The following is a 22,097-nucleotide window of genomic DNA, read 5'->3' as shown; positions in this document are numbered from 1 at the left end:
AGAAATGAATGTTGTGGCAGGTACGAATGATTTGAAAGGAGACAAAATGGAAATGATAGAAGACCTGAATGAATTGTTTGAGGTAGCAAAAGAAAAGAGTGAGAAGAGTTAGAATGATTAGTCTTTTGCCACGGTATGACAGTGAAATGTTTAAAAGGAGGGCCATAATTGCAAATGACTTTATGCGTGGGTTATGTATGACGAGTGGTGTGGAATTTGTGGACGTGTGGAGTGAGTTCGATGGGCGAAAGGATCTATATAAGATGGATGGCTTGCATTTGAATGGTTACAGTGTAAGAAGACTTGAGAAAATGTTACTGAATGTGGTGGATGTGCAAATTCAGGGAAACTAGATTTATTGGGGGGGGGGGGGGGAGTAGATATACAGTCCTTAGGGAGGCAGTTGAATGTAAGAATGAATATAATATGCCCGAGCAAATAAGGATAACAAATCAGAGTGGGATAGTTAATATAAGGCATCGAGGTAGGGTTGGGGCTAATGGGGGTCTTAAATTCATGTACACTAATGTTAGGAGTATTAGGAACAAGAAGGAAGAGTTTTTGGCCATGGTTGGCACTTCCAGACCACAGGTTATTGGTATTAGTGAATCATGGCTGACTGTAGATGATATAGCTAGTGGGATTGAATGTGATGGGTATAGTGTGTTCAGGAATGACAGGGAGAATAAAATGGGTGGAGGAGTATTGTTGATGATAGCTGATGAGCTGCAACCAAGGAGAATAGAAGTTGAATTGCAGGATAGAGAAAAGAGCACATTTGAGGCCATTTGGTGTGAGATTGTGACTAGCAGAACAAAATATACAATTGGGTGCTGCTATAGACCAGGTGATGGAAAAGATGGTGGTGACAGTATGCACAAGCAAACAGAAGAAATGAGTGGAAGGAGGGTGATTATTATGGGAGATTTCAACTATGGTCGCATTGATTGGAGTGAGGAGAGGACACACGGGAGGAAGGAATTGGATTTTACGCAGTTATTAAGGGATAACTATCTGCGACAACATATAATGGAAAATACTTGGGGTCAGAGAGTGCTTGACCTAGTAATTACATCTGAGGATATGGCTGTAACAAATATGACCACAATGCCACCAATCGGTGAGAGTGATCATAGGGTCTTGACTTGGGAGGTGGCTAAAGGTGTAGATAATTCGATAATTCCACATGTACCCTGTCTTAATTTTCAATTAAGACAGGGTACATGTGGAATTATCGGGCTGGAAAGTATGACAAGCTTAGGAGTTTGATTGGTTCAGTGCCGTGGCATGTACAACTGCAAGGACTAGAAGTCGATAGTGCATGGGAGGTAGTTAAGAAGTGTTTGCATGAAACAATGGCTGACTGTATACCTAGAGTCCGAATAATAAATCAAGTAGGGGTTAAATGGATCAATAACACCATTAAGTTTGAGCTGCAAAAAAAGAAACAACTATGGAGGGAATTTAAGGAGAAAGGTGACCGGCAGGCACACGAATGGTATAAAGCGTAGGCCAGAAGGGTAACGAGTGTGGTAAGAAAAGCAAAATAGGATTACGAAAGAACATTGGCCATGCAGGCTAAAGAGAATCCTAAACAGTTTTTTAGATATGTAGCAAGTAAAAGGAAAAATGTACATGGCAGAATGATTTTAAAGAATGCCGATGGTAGGGAGCTAACTGAATCAGTTGGTATAGTTGAGTTACTGAGTGAGCACTTTGCAAGAATATATCATCCAGGTGGTGACATTGCAGAAACGAATGTACCAGTAGATTATACGGGATTTTGTGGTGAATGAAGTGGAGGTGAGTAGTCTATTGCATAACCTCAATGTCAAAACATCTGTGGGATTGGATGGTATACCAGCTCGTGTTGTACGAGAAGCAGCTAAAGAATTGTCAGTACCCTTGACCATTTTGTTTAATTTGAGTCTCGGGTCTGGGTTAGTCCCGAGGGGGTGGAAAGAGGGGAAAATAGTTTCACTGCATAAAGGTGGTTCCAAGACTGCTGTTGTAAATTACCGACTGATTAGCATATCAGGAATCATTGTCAAGGTCTTAGAGAAATTAGTCAAGAAAAGAATACAGGATTGGATAGATGAAAATGGGATATTGTATGGGGGACAACATGGTTTTGTGAAGGGTAGATCGTGCTTCAGTAACTTGCTCACGTTTTATAACACAGTGATGGCTGAACTGGATAGGGGTAATGGGTTTACAGTAATACTACTGGACCTTGCCAAGGCTTTTGATAGGATATCACATAGAACCCTAATCAGTAAACTGGAGCAGATGGGGATAGATATAGGGTTGGTGAGATGGATAGGAGGGTGGTTGAAGGAGAGATACCAGTTTATTCAGGAGTGGAGTCTAAAAGACGGCTTGTGACTAGTGGAGTGCCACAGGGCTCTGTTCTTGGACCACTACTTTTCAATTTGTTCATCAATGATATAGGAAAGGATTTGAGAGGAAGTGTTCACTTGTTTGCTGATGATGCAAAGTTGGGTAGAGCAATTATGAGTGCACAGGATGTCAAGATTTTACAGGATGATTTGGATAGTTTGGAGGACTGGGCTAGGAAAAATGGATGTCAATTTAATGTGGCAAAGTGTAAGGTTATGCACTTTGGGGTGAAACGAATAGCAACAGTATATCGCATTGGTGGAACCGTATTCCAGGAGATTGATGAGGCCAGGGATTTGGGAGTGTTGGTGGATAGGGAATTGAAGTTTAGGGGGCACATTGCAAAAGTGACTAAAACAGCTCACCAAATCACTTGGCTTCTGAAAAAAACTTTAACATGCAGAGACAAACAAGTTGTTGTTGCTCTGTATCGAGCCTTGATAAGACCACATCTGGACTACTGTGCCCAGTTATGGGCGCCAGGGTTTCTTTGTGATGGGGAGAAAGTGGAGAGGATCCAGAGACGAGTGACCAAGATGATAGCAGGTCTGTGGAATGAACCTTATGAGAATAGGTTGAAGATTTGTGGGTTGCAGAAATTGGTCGATAGGCGAAGGAGGGGTGATATGATTGAGACATTCAAATTACTGAAGGGTTTCTATAAGATTGATCCAGAAGATATTTTTGAAAATATGACTGGTGGTGAGAGGACTAGGGGCCATGAATGGAAGCTGGGCAAGAGTGCGGTTGACAAGGGTGTTAGAGCTAGGTTTTTTACTTGGAGAGTAGTGAATGAGTGGAATAAGCTTCCAGAGTCTGTTGTGGGTGCTACGACCGTGAATGAGTTCAAGGCAAGGTATGATAGATACTGTGTGAATGTCGAATAGTTGTTCTTGACATGATGTTAGGGCCTCCCTCGATGAGTCTGTTGACTCCTTGGAGTTGCCCGGAACAATAATAATAATAATAATAAATAATGTAAAATCATCGGACTCCAAATCATTAAAATCTTTAAATCTTTCTTCAAATTCTTGTCGTAATAATGCTATTTTTCTTGCATATTCTTGAGATTTTTCATTTGAAATAATAGGGCAGGATTTAATATGTAGGAAATGTACGAAATTTTTTGATTCCAGTTGTTTCCCATAATTGCAATTTAACTTTAAAAGCTTTAATACAAGCATATATGTCAGTAATAAGGTTATTCTTTCCTTGCAGCTGTTTATTGAGAATATTTAAATTGCCGGTTAAGTCAACAAGAAATGCTAAATCTGTTATCCATGTATCATTACATAGCTCGTTGATGGTTTTATTTTTTTTGTGTCATGAAAATTTTGATTTCAATTATTAAATCAAAAAAACGTTGTAATACAGTTCCTCGACTTAACCACCTCACCTCGTTATAATAAATCATTTCTCCGTAATTACTTTCAATTTCTTCAAGCAATGCAACAAATTCTCGATGATTCGGAGCTCTTCCACGGATAAAGTTTACTGTATTAGTTACTGTTTCCATAACATTATCCATCTGCAAACTTTTGGCACAAAGTGCTTCTTGATGAATAATGCAATGTATAGTGCAAAATTTATTCTGAAATTTTTCTTCTTTCAGTATATTTCTTAATTTTACCGCTACTCCATTTTTTTTTACCAACCATAGCAGCTGCACCATCACTTGCAAATCCAACCATTTTATCCCAACTTAATTTATATTTAACTATTACAGTTTTTATTTCAGAAAAAATATCATGTGCACCAGTTTTTCCCTTCATAGGAATTATTTCTAATAATTCCTCAATTACTTCAAATTCAGCAGTAACACCTCGTACGAAAACGGCAAGTTGTGCTATATCTGTGATGTCAGTACGCTCATCAACTGCTATTGAGAATGTTGCAAAATCTATACTTTTTTCTTTTAACTGATATCGTAAATCACTAGCGATTTCGTTAATACATTCTGCTACCGTGTTGGATGACAAACTAATATTTTTAAATAATTGTTGTTTGTTATTCAGCAGACTTAATCAAACAATCTTTAAGGAATTCGCCATCAGTAAATGGTTTCGATCGTTTTGCAATGATGTGAGTGAGAACAAAACTTGCGTGAACTATTGTTTCACTGGATTTATTTGCTTCAGTAAAAAAATTTTGTTGTCGTTGTAAGCCAGATTTCAGAAACTGTAACTTTTCTTCCCTCAATTTGCCTTCCAACATTTCAAATTTTTCTTCATGATTTGGTTCGTAATGGCGACGTAAATTGTATTCTTTTGGAACTGATCTTCCCTTATTACAAATAAAACATACAATTTTATTGCGCACAACACCACAAAAGTACATAATTTCCCATTTATCTTGAAAAACACGTCCTTCTTCGTCCACTTTTCTTTTACTCTTTGTTAAAGACATGGCTTGTAGTTTCATCTCTTAATTAAAATCACTATTATAATTTTATTTACAACTTTAATTCAATAAGATGAATTTTCGTATGAAAGCAACACTCAAAAGTTATGCACAATTCTAAACGATAGGTATTGATATAATGTAGATCTAACAACAAGCACAAATAAACAGGTTTTATAAGCCATACGTTAGTTTGTCTCCATCTATATTGCAATATGAACTGTGCAGCTGTGCATCGGAAACACCAGAATACTGAAGTGCCACCAACTGTCAGCTGGCGAACTAAATTTACTGATTGTAAATTGTAGATATGGACAAGGCTTATGCGCACATAAGCTCAGTCCATATCTCTATTTCTCTAAATCTATAAGCACCGTATTTACAACAAATACATAATTGAAATGTATTTGCGGGGCATGCAAAATTGCTTCGGGGGCCCGAATGCGGCCCGCGGGCCGCCAGTTTGAGACTACTGGCCTAACGCATTACATAGTCTGTTGCAAATACACAGGGAAAATGCAGCAGTAGCATGCATGTTCTACTGTTTCTAATCTATAATGGATGTCACAGATCTGATGGATCTCTAATTTTAAAGTACCCTTATTTGATAGCATTTACTTGAAGGTGACCATATGCAATTCTCCAAGCAAGAACCCTCCTGCTAGAGTGTCCTTGGAACTTCGTTAATTTATTAAATAGTATTACTGTTAATACTCAACCATGGAAGTTTGAACAGAAGGTAGCAGAATGCGAGAGGAGTCTCTGAGTTACTAAACACAGAAACAATCTTAACTCTTGGTCCATTGTAGTAATTTATTCAAAATAGTGGGCGATGAAAACCTATATATTCTTAATAAGTAACACATAGACACAATTTAAAATACTTTGGATTAATGGATTAATTACAGATATTTCAATTCATGCATAGTGGATCAAACTATTTCTAATTAATCCATCTTAATTACATATTTTCAACTGTGTCTACATGTTATTTATTAAGAATGAATAACATACAGTTATCTCTTAATAAACATATGAAAACCTAGGTAGTACTGGAGAAGGCTGCATATGTGTGATTGGTCTGAAATATTTTATGGATTTTTAAACCTGTATTGCTTAAATAGTAGAATTTGAATAATACTGAAAGCCCTTATGCCTCTTTGGTAGTTAATGAAATTAACTTTGAACTTCTTAGTATTGTCTGGACCAAAAATTGCACAGGTGTACTATATAATTGTTTTTCTCTGATATTTGTACATTAATTATGTACAGAGGGAAGATTATGGTTTTAAATACTTTAGAAGAAAAGGAAAGTGATCTGATTTTTCAGTTTTCTAAGGTTTTGTACTTTTCTGCATAAGTTCTTGAACTGGTAAAATTCTAAGTACAGTGAGAGATGCTCTCTCTCTTTCTCTCTCTCTCTCTCTCTTAGAGGTTTAGACAAGATCTTGGACTCATTTCCTTCTTCCAAAAAAAAGTTTTAATTTCCTCTTATCAGCATTGGAAGTTAGTCACCTAACTTTGCTGAATTTTTCCAAGATACCAAAAGATGAAATATAATTATTATCCTTTAGAGTGTCTGTTACACCATCTGCATATGTATGTACTTTATTTTCCTTCATGTCGAATGTACAATATACAAACCATTCCAAAATCAATGCAAAAGGCAAGGGACTGGGGATAGGGGTAGAGGCAATATTTAGAAGAGCAGGTCAGTTCAAAATGAACCCATTGAATGAGGTGAGTACTTGTATTATAATAGGCTCTTTTGATAATGAAACCCCTGATAGACAATCCAAAGCTTCAATAAGACATCAGTAGATATTTGTCTATTACAGTTTCTATATCTTTATTTTGGCCTTTGCTAAGGTCTCGTCAGTGAGAGCTAGGCTCAGGGAAATACCAAGAGACAATTCACTGCAAAAGTAACATTTTCCATATACAAATAACAAAGTGATGTATCACCACATTACATAGATAAACTGGATGAAGGATAGTTTAAGCTTTTCTTTTTTTTTTTTTTTTTTTTTTTTTGTTGTTGTCAGAAATTAAATTCCACTTGCTAATAAATACCCTTTATCAAAGATGTGTAAACATTTGCACAAGATATATTTTTTGCAATTAAAGTTATTTTTATATTGAGCCTGCTGGCTTAACATCAAATTGCTTAGGATCCCATAATGCATAGCACACTGGATAATGCTATGCATCACGGGAAAGGTTACTAATCTGAGTAATGACCCTTCATCTAGGGTGTAGAGCAGGGTTTCCCAAACTGTGTTCAGCGGAAGATGAATAAGTGTTCCGCAAGAAGTTCTCCTGGAATTTGTCATTTTAGTTTTCTAAGCATTTTTCATGAATAAATATTTTATAGTGGAAATATTCTGAGAATAATATTCTCAGAATAAGGAGAATAACATTCGTGAATATGTGGAAAAGCTCAGACCCAGAATGCCTAATAACATCTGTGTATCGTTAATTTTCACACATCGAAACCTTTCAACATTTGGGAACGGGAATACCACTGTTTATGACCGATCATAAAAATTGCCTGCAAGCGGATTACAACAATGGGCGACATATCCTCTGTTCTCAAAACTGAAAGAAATAACATTATGTTGCAAATGTTAGTGAGTAATCAGCAAGGAAGTATAAAGAAAATTTTTCCACTAAAATTGAAGATCAAGGTAGTCTGTATCCGGTTCTCAAATCTAGTAATACCGAATACTTTCTTCGCAAGTTCATATTGTAGGGTGAGAGTTTCAAAACTGTAGTGCCATGATTTTTTAAAAGTAATAGGCCTGCAGATTTAAATTTTAATATGAATAAGAGACAAGGGACTTTGTTTAATTTTGCTATTAAGAAATCTCTTATTGAAGGTATTTGTGACAAAACAGATAGTGAGTCATCTATTACCAGCCTACAAAAGCGATCTCCAGGATGTATAAAAGGAGGGGGAAAACTACCAGCACACAGGAGAAAAAGTCTGCATTCACTCATAAGTACTTATAATATTATAAATTTTTGGTGATCAGAATGGGATATGTCAATGAAAATCGGCACAAATTAATTTAATGGTGTTTATGTTTAATTGATGTTTAATTAATTAATTAATAATTAATGATCAATTATTAATTAATACATTATAAAATAACCAAGGTGTTCCATGATAATTTCAGGATTTGTGAAGTGTTTCGTCGTCAGAAAAGTTGGGTAACCCTGATGTAATGTTCCTTCTAATTTTTTCTGGCCCATGTGTGCGAGAGTGTCATTTTGTGTGCAAGTTTCCTGTCTCAGACTCAATGTCTGCACATGAGATTAATATGAGAAACATAACATTTCTCATATTAATGTTGCCCATTTTTGGTCTAGCTATAAATTGTAAAATTCCAAGCACTAAATTAATTTGTTTAAATACACACAGCTACAAAACTCCATCTCTGTTTACATGAGTTAAAGTGATTGTGTACACAGTGGACACTACACAAATTATGCCTATGCAACATACAGACATCAGTGTCAGTTTGCCCACATGGTGCAGGCTAAAAGCAACTAATTAGAGTATTAAGATGAAATGGGTTAGCATAATATTGTAGTGGAGACAAGGCATGTGCAATCACTTTTAGACTGGTGTGTATGTGCAAAGCTTAGAAGGAACACTGGTTCAGACCCATTTGGTTTGGATCTAGGCAATTTATTGGTAAGTCGGCAACTCTGTACATAAGTAGTCATAGAATTATTATTTTGTGTGCAAAGTTTTGTTTGCGCATGCTTGGGCAAAAAAATCAAACAATAACATAATTTCTTGTCAAGTATAATTTACTTTCTGACCAAGTGAAAAAAAACTCACTACGACTGTGGGATTTGGTTTCTTGTGAGGTTTTTTTTGTATTTTTTAATACATCGTTAGTATTTTTGTAATGATAATGTACTTGTATGCTTGACAAGAAAGGAGTCTAACTTGGTTATAACGAGCACCACAGGACTGACAAGTTTCCTCGTTATAACCATTACTCGCCATATCAGTGATGAGTTAAATTCACCTCTTATTGTTTTTAATTCTCAATAACTCAATAAAAAATAGATTAAAAAAAAGGAGTATTAGAAAGAAAAATAATACAATTACACACATAGATATTATTTGTATGAATATTCTTATATAAACTACAATACATTTAATATTAAACATAATATATTTGTCCATAATTTTAAAACCAAAATCTTAACAGTTTATTTCTTCATAATTAAAAACAATACTCATTAATAATAAACACAATGTCAATTAGTCTTTTTTAAAAAAACCAACATAGGAATGTTATGTCAATTTTTAAATCAATCCAGCCAAACATTGTTATATACAAAATCATCACATCTATATTGTTTAGCAATTTATTCCACTTGTTTTCTCAGTAGATTGGACCATCTACTGAGAATCCAGCACTTCTTTGTATAGTGAACCATTGAAGCAATGCTTCATTGACATTTCTGAGCTCACAATTTCTATTTTTTAAAAAAAATTTTTTTTTGTTTGTTTGTTTTGATTAAGTTGTTTTCCAGTGCCAATATGTAAACATCTTATTTTTCAAAATGTCGATACTGAAGAGGCCAAAGAAAACTTTTTACACACTTCAACATTTTTCGCACCATGTTCTAACTCATGAATAATTTCGACTTTTTCATGAACCGAGGGACACTTTCTTTTAGTAGAAATGTTCCAATGAAAAGATTCATTTTTAATAGACTTACAGTCATGGTAGTGAAGCGATGGTCCCTGAGTCACTTGGGTATTCCAAGAAATATCCGAGCAATTAAAATGTTTGCATAGTTCTCAAAATTGTATGGCATATCCATGTAGTACATTCATTATAAAAGTGAGCAATTGTATGAGGATATGCATAAATTAAAATCAGTATAGCTTTTTGCTCATTACAGCCATGATCTCGTTATTTCCATGCTCAACAAATCCAACGGTATTCTTGTTTCATCCTTTACCCATGTGTAAACAAACTCTGCACAATGCAGCATCTTCATAACTAGGCTTCTTGTATATAGAGACTATTAACACCACATGAAATGCCTAAGCATCCCACAATGCAAAGGGCATTCCTTTTAGATATGCACATTGCTAAGCATTACTGGAAGGGTCACTACACAGACAAGTTTCAACCCTTATTTAGGTCTCATTAGTGGGAGACACACCTAGGATGATACCAAGGTCGAATTAATGCAGAAATTATGCATTTTCCATATCCAAGTAACAAAACTGCAACTGCCTTATTATTAAAATAATAATAAGGTCAGTCAGTCAATCCAACACTTGTTCTTACTGTGGCTTCTTGCTCCTTATACAAGTTGGCTATCAACCTGATAGTGTGTTGAGGAAAACCCATTCTTTTCATTACTTCCCAGTTTCACAGGCTCAACACAGTCAAAAGCTTTAGAGTAGTCTAAGAAACACATTACCAGAGGGAGTCTGAATTCTTTATATTTTCTATGATCTGTCTAAGGCAAAGGATCTGATCTCTGGTGCCCCTACCTTTCCTAAAACCTGCTTGTTCCTCGGGCATCTCTGCCTCAACTTTGGCCTCAATCCTATTTAGCATGATCTTTAATAAAATTTTGCTTGCATGAGATATCAAACTAATAGTTCTATAATTCTTGCATGCCTTCTTATCACCTTTCTTGTGTGGTGGTATGAAAACTGACTTCTTCCAGTCTCTAGGCCATGATCCTGTCTCCCATATCCTTGTAATCAATCTATGAAACACTCTTATCCCTCCATCCCCTGTGGCCTTAATTAACTCTGCTGGGATTTCATTTGCACCTGGGGCCTTATTGCTGTTGAGCTGCTTAACTGCTCTTTCAACTTCATGCCTAAGTGGAGGAGGTTCCAAATCAAAATTTTCTTGGTGGGAGGACTCCACATTTTCTTTATCTACTCTGCTGTACAGTTCCTCACAGTATTCTTTCCATCTGTTTTTGATTTCCAACTCTTCTGTTAGTAATGATCTATTCCTGTCTTTGATGACATTCAATTTAGGCTTAAACTTGTGCTTTAAGTCACGAACTAAATAAAACATCCTTTTATAATTATGCCTTCTCATCTGGAACTCTCATATAGTAGCTCAGCTACAGCATTTGCTGGTGGTATAGAATTGCTTCTATATTACAAGATCATTTTATTTTCGGTCTTATGACTGGAAGATTTTTCTCATAATTACACACAATATTGATACCAATTTCTCTAATGGTGCAAACTATAGGAATTGAAATTCCAAGACGTGAAGAGGTGAGCCAAAAGACTAAGATTTTAAATGAGATAGTAATGGCTAGTAAGATTTACTCTTTACTTCATACAGCAAAGGGAAATATTTGGTTGTAGTTAAATATATGGAAGATTATGTCATAATCTAGCCTTACTTAAAATTCCACTGCATGGAACAAGTAAAGATCAGTTCAAGACCATGGAGACTTCCACCAGATTTAACACTGATCTTTTCAACCAAGCTCTAAACCTTGTGTTCAAACTGGAATAATGTTACACAGGACTGGGATACAGTCAAAATTCAAAGAAGAGGTAAAACAGAAAATGATTTAATGGAGAAAGGAATATGGTGTCCTCAAAAGGAAAAAGTTAAAAGGCCTGTTAGATTAAATATGCCAAGAAAACATTCTTGTTTGATCCTTTATCCAAATGTAAGCCAACAAAGTTTACACACGAAAATACATTCATGAAATAAGAGAATTAACGTGAAGTCTTTTAGCCTCTATATACAAGTAGCCCAGTTGTGAATGTATTTCATGTGCAAACTTTGTTTGCTTACACCTGGATAAATGATAAAAGAAGAATATAATTTCTTGCCAAGTTTAATGTAATTTGCAACCAAGTGAAAAAACATCCTGCAATTATCTCTAATCCAGAGAATTTTAATAATAAGGTGATACATCTTTACTTTTACTAATTGTATATGCAAAATATATGAGCTCTGCATTAATTCAACCTTGGTATCTCATCTGGGTCTGGCTCCAGAAATGAAACCTCAGTAAAGGTCAAAACTGGTCTGAGTAATGACCATTTTCATAATGCATCCAAAAGGGCGTGTGCTTTGCATTATGGGATGCAAAGACAATTAATGTGAAGTAATTTAGACTTTACATACAAGTAGCCTAGTCACGAATGCATTTCACATGCAAACTTGCTTACACTTGAATAAAGGATAAAACAAGAATATAATTAGTTTGCAAGTTTAATCTAATTTGCAACCAAGTGAAAAAACTTCTCACTTAAAAGATCTGTATAAAGAAAGAAGCTGGTTCATAGCAAACTAATATAATGGTATAGAATACTGTGATATCATCAGAAACATCAACATAGAAATAGAACTGGAAAGGCAGAAACAAGTGGGAAAAAACAATTTTAAATAACAATACAGCAGCAGCAATTAGCAGATAGCTCTTCAGCTGCTATCGTCAACAGACAGTTCACCAAATTTCATGAAGAAAGGACTATCATTCAAATCTAGATGGATGGTAAAGACATGTTTACCACAGGAAATCTTTGACTCCTTTGAAAATAACTATGAATATCTGTTTCAAGACAATAGTGTGGGAAACTATAACTCTTGGAACATTGTCTTTCCTATTTATATCCAAGGTGGGCTCGATATTACAGCAGCTAAAGTTATTGACAGACCTGGGATTTTATTCTTCCAATTCTAGTTATATTCTTTAATTCTTTTCTCTCTACAGATCACATACCAAATGAATTTGTAGCAAGTCATACAGTCCACATTGCTTCTTGTAGAAAGGCTTATACGTTGGCAATATATGACTTAAATTATTTAAGGAATTTACAATGTATACTGGAATATTAATTAAAAGAAACTTTAATAAATACTTCTTATATTTCAGCAATGTCACATTGCCATCTTCATGGGAACATGCATGTAGGCACTACAAAAAGCAAATGAAGCAGAAGATAAGACTCTGTTGTTGTTCCTAAAGTTCTAATGGTGCCCCCCTAGGGGGTTATATTGGGTTGTCTTGGCCAATGGGCTGATGTTCTCATGATGTAAGTCTCCCAAATTTGGGGCAGTCTCATGCAGCCAAATTTGTTGAGGTTTGGAACATTTTTTAGAGCTGAGGCAGATTCTATGAATAATGTTTCGTACTTAAACTTGCTGCGGTGTATTACTTTGGCTTTCTTCCAACGTATTCTGTGGTGGGTATCCAGAGCATGGTCTGCAAGACCAGAGTGGCTGTACTGGTGAAACCAGATGTAGTCTTTGTGTTCTGAAATCCTGATATTCGCTGTCCTGGCTGTTTGGCCAAAGTAGGACAGTTTATCATATTTGTATGTTCCCATGAAGATGATAATGTGACGTTGCCAAAATACAGGAAGTATTTATTAAAGTTTCTTTAAATTAATATTCCAGTATACGTTGTAAATTCCTTAAATAATTTAATAGTCCACATTGCTTCGACAGTTCTAACTTTCGTGGCCTTACTCACACCTCTATCTTTCATAATTTTTGTCAGGTTTAACATCACTTTTTTTCCCACGACTATCCTTCTTTTAATTTTATCTTCACATTTACCATCATTTCTGATTCTGGACCCCAGTAAATCATAACTTTCGACAATTTCTATTTTATCTCCCTCTATTATAAATTGTTTTGGCAATGTTTAAATCAAGCCCAGCTTTGTCACTTTCCATCTTAGCCAATAGAATCAACCTCTCCAGATCTTGCTTCGTATCAGCTATGAAGGTTGTATAACAAATATATACACAAAATACACAAATATACATGAAATATACACTAAAGAAAGTTTGCATAATGGGATACTTCACATCAGTTGTGAAACAACTGATGTGAAGTCATGTGAAGCCAACAGCCTCTATATAGAAGAAGCCTAGTTGTGAAGATACTTCACATACAAAGCTTGTTTGCTTGTACTTGGATAAAGAATTAAACAAGAATATAATTTCTTGGCAAGTATAATTATTTTGTAACCAAGTGTTTCCAAAAAACTTTCTCCAATCATGTAGGTGATTACAGGTTGTGACAATGTTGATATGATCATATCCTACAATCATCTTGAATTGGAAAAACACAATTCATTGCAAACAAATAAATCACATAATAAAATTCAATCCCCAACCTTATCTCCCTACTAAAGATCCATTCTTCTTCCCCAACCTTTTATTTTATTATTATTATTATTTATTTATTGATACCAATCCTATTCATAAGCTATTAAAGAGATGGCAACATATAATACATAGATTCTCTCAGTCAAGACAACTCCAACTTCTCCTAGCATAGTCCGTTTCCACACTCTGACATATCCAGCAAAGGCAACCTTTGATGCTGCAAAAGCATATATATATATCTTCTTTACTTCAAGAAACTGCTAACTAGACCTCTAGGTAGTAGATGACTTTCATCACATTTTGAAACAGCATGATTCTTCTTGTTGGAGGTCTTGTTTTAGCAATTTGCTCATATGGCTTTTGATGGGATACCACATATGAAAGGCTACCACATAAACTGGAGAACATGGGATGGGAACATAAACTACTGACTTGGTAAGTGGGTAGCTAAGGGATAGATATCAGAAAGTGATATATGGGGAACATCTCCAGTGGTGTATCCCAGAGATTACTCCTTGGATCGTTGTTGTATTCGTTAATAATATTGAGAAGAAGCTGACAGGAGATGTTCAATTGTTCACTGATGATGCAAAGATAGGCAGAGCAATCGGGGATGCTACTGATTTTCTAGCACTATTTTCTAATTTCTAATTTCTCTAATTTCTAGCACTATTCAAATTGATTTGAATAGTGCTAGAACAGTGAGCAAATGATAATGGCTATCAAATCAATATTAGTAAGTATAAAGTTAAAACCTGGATTTCTGTGCAAAGATTTAGTCTCCTGGGTTTGAAAGGGATAAAGAATCTGTGGAAAGGGTGCAAATAAGAGTAACAAAGATTATATCAGATTCATCACTTGGAGACCCATCAATTAATTAATGACAAGCAATAGGTTACTCTTGTCATTTCAAAGCCATTAGACCAAGCTGCACATAGGGTGGACAGTAAACTATCATCTTATGGCCCCCACCTTCAATGCTTTGCAAGGATTACTAGTTTCCTTTCTGGTTGTTACTAGAACTAGAAAGCTGTTCATAGTTAATGGACCAAATATGGAAGCTGGTCATTAGCTACGTATCATGGGTGATAGCTTCCTCACCTCAGATTTCTCCTGCCAATGCTGGAGAGTAAGGCACTCTCTTCCTTCTCTCTCTCTCTCTCTCTCACACACATATCTCAAATCTTAACTATAGCTATGCTGATAACAGTGTATTTACATTTCTCTTTCTCATTTGACAAACCTTATAGCATATAATCATTAGAAGCTTCAAAATCTTCTATAATCTATGCCTTTAACTCTGATCTCCTTGCAATTCTTCAATGGTGAAGATAGCCTCATCAACTTTACTGATATCAAACCCAGATCTCCAAACAGGATCAGATTTCTTCTTGGACTAACTTATATTTACCTCTCCTGGCACAAACACATCCCAGCCATATTTTCTGAAGCCTCAAAAAAATTTGGTGCCTCTTATCCAAGACACTTCTTCTCACCAGCTAACTTCTAACAATGGTATCCAGAAGAGGAAATTTGGATTAAATGATGACTTTATCTCACAGAAATTTACTCCATTCTTACCACAGACATTCTGTTTCTTCCTTATCCTGCCCATAAGTAATTCCATGGAGACAATCTTCTACTGAAATAGTTAGCTACCATCATTCCTCCATTATCTTCTAAGAACATAAGTATCCATATGCTATCTATCTGGCTTCCAACTTACTGAACCACCTTCTCAACCTCTTCTTTAATTCTAGCTACATCTGTCCTTCGGAATAACTTTCCTTCTCAAAAAGATTACAGCCATCAGCTGTTCTAGAAACCTGTCAACAGATTCCTTCTGTGGATCTGATACATTTATATATAAGATATAAAAGTACAGCATAACAGTACCCTGGGTGGGCTGAGGGATATATAATCTGAAAACTCTGTGCAGTAGTTATGACATGCACACTAATCCAGCTGTGATATCTGCTGGCAGAGATGTATCACTACAACCAAAAGCTTGAGTTCTAGTATGGACTCAACCCTTAAGGATGAACATCAATGGATGAGCAACACTTTTGGATAATGCAATGCTTCCCACTTTGTGTAAGTCTCATGAATAGATGTCTCTTTCAATGACACTATACCATGCATACTGCAAATGCTACTTTTAGGTTTAGGTTTTTTTGAAACATTGTTTGTCTCAAACTTATTTTAAAGTATATTCAAGCTATCTCTTCTCAATAGAAAGAGATAAAATTTTCACCACACAGATGTATATACCATTACCCTGCTTCTACTTAAAAGTTAAATACAAATATATGCTTTCCAGCCCATGCCTAACATCATAATATCTTGACTTGATTCATGCACAAGGGACAAAATGTTTCAGAAAATGGAACATATAATATATACTATTAAGGCACATTTATCATGAATAAAGTGCATCAGTATTTCACTTACAAAGATTGATGATTGTACTGTTAGGCTTAATAAAAAACTGAAAACCATCAATAATATGGTTTATATACTTACCAACAGTATCTCATATCCCGAATGATGTCTTTAATACTTTCAGTAAGTACAGTTACATTTTCAAATTTCATTCCACGGCTAAGAAAAGAAAACTAATAATAATCAAGTAATATACTACTATAACACATTTAAATTATACTGTGGAAGAGAACAGAAAAAAAAAATTATTAATAAATATTTCTATGTAAAAAATATTATTGATATTACTACATTTCTAGCTGGCCTTCTGAGTTTCCCTTTTAAAAAATGAACTTTGGTATAAACTCTTTTAAAATTCATAAGTTACCTTTATCAATTACTATCAAGATTATTTCTGCAGCTAATTATAATTATCATTAATGATGATGCAATTTAATTATAATTAACTACACAAACCAAATTTGATTGTAAACAATAACAGCAACTTAAAAAAAAAATAGTATAAAGAATCTCTGACATAACACATTTACACCACTGTTCACACATATGCTGTATCTAGTGAGAGCTCATTTGACCATGTTACATCCTTTTGCATCACAGAGAAAAATTTTTTCACATTCATCAACACACACACACACACACACACACACCATTTCTATGAATACAGAATTGCACTTTCATATTGGCGGCCTGGTTGGCCAAGTGGTTAGTGTATTTGCTCGCCAGATAAAGGGCTGCGGGTTCGAATCCCACCGTGGGCAGGGATGTCTGTGAAAATACTAGTGGTCGTGGTCGTGGTCAGCAGTAGATGGCGTTGGCATAGATGATGAAGGTAGTTGCATTTGGTAGATTGGTGGGGACAGAGTTGTAGAGTAGGTGCCCTTTCTCGATGAGTCTTTAGACTCCCTGGAGGTGTTACATAATAATAATAATATAGTAGTATGCTCACCCATTTAGCTATATTTTCTACTTATACAGTAAAACCCCATTTTTACGTTCCTGCAATTTACGTTTTCCTGCCATTTACGTCATTTTCCGTTGTCCCGTCTTAAGGCCTATTCTTACGATATATTGTTTTCCCGCCATTAACAACGATGTGGACGTCATTTCCCGTGATTTGCGTTTTTTTTCGCAGGTGGCAATACTGATTTTCGAATCGATTTCTGCGGAAATATGCGCATTTCTGTTCCCAAATAGCATTGCTTTCGGCTGTAGTTTCGTTTCTGCCAACATGGTTACTTGCACGCTTGCAGCAGTAATGCAGTGATGAGCGATACCGTGATTTTTCAATCACAGTACGAATTGATATTGCAGAATTTCTGCTACGTAATTAAGCATGTGAAAGTTGCTTTCGAGTTGCGGTGGTGGATTATCCATGTTAGTAATATGGAGAAAAAAGACAGAAAATGTATTTCGGTAGAAGAAAAGATGGCAATTCTGTGACATGTAGATTGGCATGCCGGAACACGTGTTCATTTAGCAAAAGATCTTGGACTCTCCGTGTCCACTTTGAGCACAATAATAAAAAACAGGTCAAGCATTGAACTCAACGCAAAGCAATCTGGTGCTATGTCACAAAAAAAAAAAAACGAAAAGCAAAAACAATCAACAATTAAAGATTTTTTTAAATAGATAAATGTAAGTAATTGTAAATTCATTTATTTTCAGTTATTAAATTTGGTAATCGAGTAGGTAGACTCACATACTAGCAGTAAGTCATCTTTTAGCCTTTTTTTTTACATTTCCTGCTATTTACACTTTTTTCCATCAGTCCCCTGAAAAGTGTAAAAAAGGGGTTTTACTGTATTTTCTAGAACTATGTTTTTTGAATTTAATAAAGCATCGATTTCAAAAGATATGAATTATTAATTCATTTATCTGAACTTGCAATTATTTCATATGCTGTTCCTGAATATTACTGTTTATGAAATAGATAGTTTCCATTCTCATTTCCCTCCAATTCAGTCAGCAATGGTCAGTAAAAATAAATCAAATGTTATACAGAAAACCAGAGTTATTGTTCATTTCATAAAATAATCAATTGTATGTTATTTGCAGAAAAAATATTCAAAATCCTTAAATATAAAGTTTCTCATATATTTCACTCTCAAATAAAGTCTGGTTACATTACCAGGTTCAAAAATAAAAAAATATATATTATAAAATACTGATTATGCATAAAGTTCCACAATTCCTTGTTTCACTTTTTATTTATTTTTTTTATTTTTTTTTTTTAAACACAGATGATTCCCAAACACACAAGATAAACTTTGCTAATCTTTTAAAATTATCCAAGCTTTTCTTGGATTTCTTGGAAATAAACCCTTAAAACTGAAGTCTTTTCTATCTTGGGGTTAAGGAATAGGTGTACAGTTATCAAAAATTCTTAGAAAAAAATCTCTTATCCATTATTTTGAAATAAGTTTTTAAGATATTTACTATATTTCCTGCTACAGTAAAACTTGCATTGTTTTGCATTCATTAAGTATTCGTGCAGTGCAGTGTGGGATGAGAGGAATGTATTTACCCTACTATCTATTCACAAATTCTCTTCCACCCTGTTTTTAACTGAAGCTGCTCAATAAATAGAGTTTATGGGATGACATGTAATTCATTACTTTTCATTTAATTTACTGCACATTACCGATAATACCACATAATACCACAAATGTAAAGTGGATATGTATTTGTCTGTAACAAATCTATTTGTATTCATGCTTATTCTCTGCCTTAGATGTACCAGTAAGCAAGGGCTCATATCTGATTAATGTAGGTTGAAATATAATTACCTACACCTCTAAGATATTTAAACATACCAACCAATTATACAAATTCTCTGAATTATCAGTTACTTATACACTCATAAGCCAAAACATTATGATCACCCATGCACAGTTGGCTGGCGATAGCAGTATCCTAGTATGATGATTGTTTTCATGGATATCACTTGGTCCTCTCATCCCCTCTGGAACCAGAGGATACCTCTGGTTCCTCTCACTGAATACACTGTGACTAATTTTTACCTCTAGATTATACAAGTCTTGCATTATGCAAGCATAGTTCAAAGAGTATATCTGAACATTCCTCCCCACTCCCTCCTAGCAATTAATTCACAAGTTCTCTGAATTGACAGTGCTGTCTGTATGATAAATAGCAAAGACAGCAGTCTTAATATACAAAGCTATTTCTATAGTGTTTTCTCTATAAGCAAAAGATTAACAAACCCGTAATAATCTTTTAATGGTGTGGGTGTGGTATAGCCCCATATGCTAATTTTAATCCCACTGAACATCTGTGGGATCATATGGAACACAACACATGCTGATTAATGCCAGTGCCTCACTTAGTCACTGACCTCTGGGATGTTATTCTTCTAGTTTGTCCAGAATGCCTCAGGACATCTTTCATAATCCAGTGAAGTTGATACCAAGATGGTTAAAACAATTATCTCAGCCAACTGCAACTAGATAGGCAGTCATGATGTTTTGGCTCATGGATTTATATCCTGAAAGCAACAAATCTTATCCCTTCTACATAGCTACGATTTTTATACAAAGAACTTGTAACGATTTGATTTGTGCCCTCTGGTAGGCAAACATCTTGCCCTGTGGGCAAGTACACAAGGAAACAATTTGTAGGTGCCCAATGTGAACATGTTTTACAAGAAAAAGTCAATAATTACAATGAGAAAAATATAAACAAAAAATATCTGATAAAACACAAAGTGTTTTATCATACATAATATATAATACATAATACATAATCATACATATTTTTCCACAACACTCCCATAACATATCATTTTTCTATAACATATCATACATAATACATAATCATACATATTTTTCCACAACACTCCCTCCTAGCAATTAATTCACAAGTTCTCTGAATTGACAGTGTTGTCTGTATGATAAATAGCAGAGACAGCAGTCTTAATATACAAAGCTATTTCTATAGTGTTTTCTCTATAAGAAAAAGATTAACAAACCCGTAATAATCTTTTAATGGCGTGTGTGTGTGTGTGTGTGTGGCATAGTCCCAATAGGCTCTTTATCTAGCTAAGATATATTGATGATGTGTTTTCAATTTGGTAGATATAGACACAATTCTCATCCACCTCAACCTGAATACTCAAAAAATCTGTTTAACTAAGGAAAGATATTAACAACAACTTATTCTTTCTAGACACCTTAATAAACAAGTTTTCAAAATTTACTTTGATTAGACTTAAATAACTTCGATTAGACTTAAAACTTTCATACGTACGGATGTATGAAAGATTTACAGTGACTGCATTGCGGAATTCAGAAGGCCTGATCAGAAGGCTGAATTCTGAACAAGTGGCATTGAGGTGCAGCTGTTCTCCTAAAGGTTACCTTAAGTGTCAAACTGAAATACATTATTCAGCATACAGCACAAGTTTCAGTTGCCTATTGGTAACTAAAACTCAGGCTGTATCACAAGCAGTTTCATTCTGATTTAAATTAGTATTAACATAAACATAATAAAGAAAACAGCACAGAGAAATTATTACCATGAAGAAATCCTGAAAAGGATTCCAAAATAATAAGAGTGACATGAAAAGTGTAGACAGACATATTCTGGATAGCCAAAGTATTAACAGAATAAGCTTAGATGTTGACAGTTATTCATGACTTATTTTTAATGGTATTAACAACACCAAACAAACTATTTTATAAAGAGCACAACACAGCATGTATATGCAACAGTGAGTAAGTGAAACAATACACTAATAATGAACAAAAGATCTAAAGTCTTATTTTGGCACCCTCTAATGTTGTAAAAAAAGATAAATAAATCACAGCTATGTGGGAATTGATCTTAAGATAACAGTCTCCCAAATTTTTGGCAAATTAATGCAACCATATTTGTTCAGGTTAGGAGAATTCTTCACAGCCATGGCCGACTCAAAAAATAATCTTCCGGATCTGTAACAACTTCTAAATAGTACATTAGTTTCCTTCCATCTCATCCTGTGTGAAGAGGTGTCCAAAGTGTGATCTGCCATTTTGTCCAAAGTCAGGACAGGCAGATAAAATAAAACAAATATAAAATGTATTTTTATGTACATGAAAAATTATTTTTTATGTTCTTCCAGGCAGATGTTAGATCATCCTATCTGCCCATAGTAGGTCAAGTCACTGTCACAAGGAACTTCATACACTCCAGGGTATGCTAGGGGCTAGAGGATGGTGAAGAAGAGACTTGGCGAATTATTGGGAAAGTTTACAAGTGAGACTATCTATGCAATTGACAATGGGAGACTGTTATCTTAAGAGCAACTCCCACATAGATGTAATTTTTTTTTTTTATAACAATAGAGGATGCCAAAATAGGACTAGATCTTTTGTCCATTACAATTACAATTGTATTGTTTCACTTACTCACTGTCACATATATATATATACTGTGTTGTGCTCTGATGATGTCGATTTGAAATTCAGCAAAATATGAGCAAGTTAATAAAACATCCTTTTAGAAAATAGTTTGTTTGGTGTTGTAATACTGTTAAAAATAAGTCATGAGCTAGAATATTATTGTTATTTTTTTTTAAATAGCTCCACCATGAAAAGTTTCTCTGTAAATCCACAGTACATTCATACTGTAAAATCTCGATGTAGCTTAAAAATATCAAGGCGCCTTTACATTGATTTTTTTACATAGGTCAAGTCCCTAGAGA

The 22,097-nt window shown here is 34.8% G+C and overlaps 1 protein-coding gene across 2 annotated transcripts in view; it reads right to left on the bottom strand.

Moving 5' to 3' along the window:
- The window catches only part of sp3 (phosphatidylinositide phosphatase spermathreecae), a 400,619-nt gene that overhangs the window by 218,636 nt on the left and 159,886 nt on the right, over positions 1 to 22,097 (bottom strand). For both annotated transcript variants that reach the window (XM_090394946.1, XM_090394954.1), the window contains exon 9: positions 16,478 to 16,555. In XM_090394946.1, the coding sequence (XP_090251072.1) occupies positions 16,478 to 16,555 (78 nt within the window). The remainder of the gene's footprint in view (positions 1 to 16,477; positions 16,556 to 22,097) is intronic.

Source organism: Typopeltis vanoorti, chromosome 1 (assembly GCF_054136105.1).
Source record: "Typopeltis vanoorti isolate ZY-2024b chromosome 1, IOZ_Tvanoo_1.0, whole genome shotgun sequence".
In the NCBI taxonomy this organism is placed as follows: Eukaryota; Metazoa; Arthropoda; class Arachnida; order Uropygi; family Thelyphonidae; genus Typopeltis; species Typopeltis vanoorti.
The sequence above is the reverse complement of the archived record's forward strand: the minus strand, read 5'-3'. Positions and strand labels throughout refer to the sequence as shown.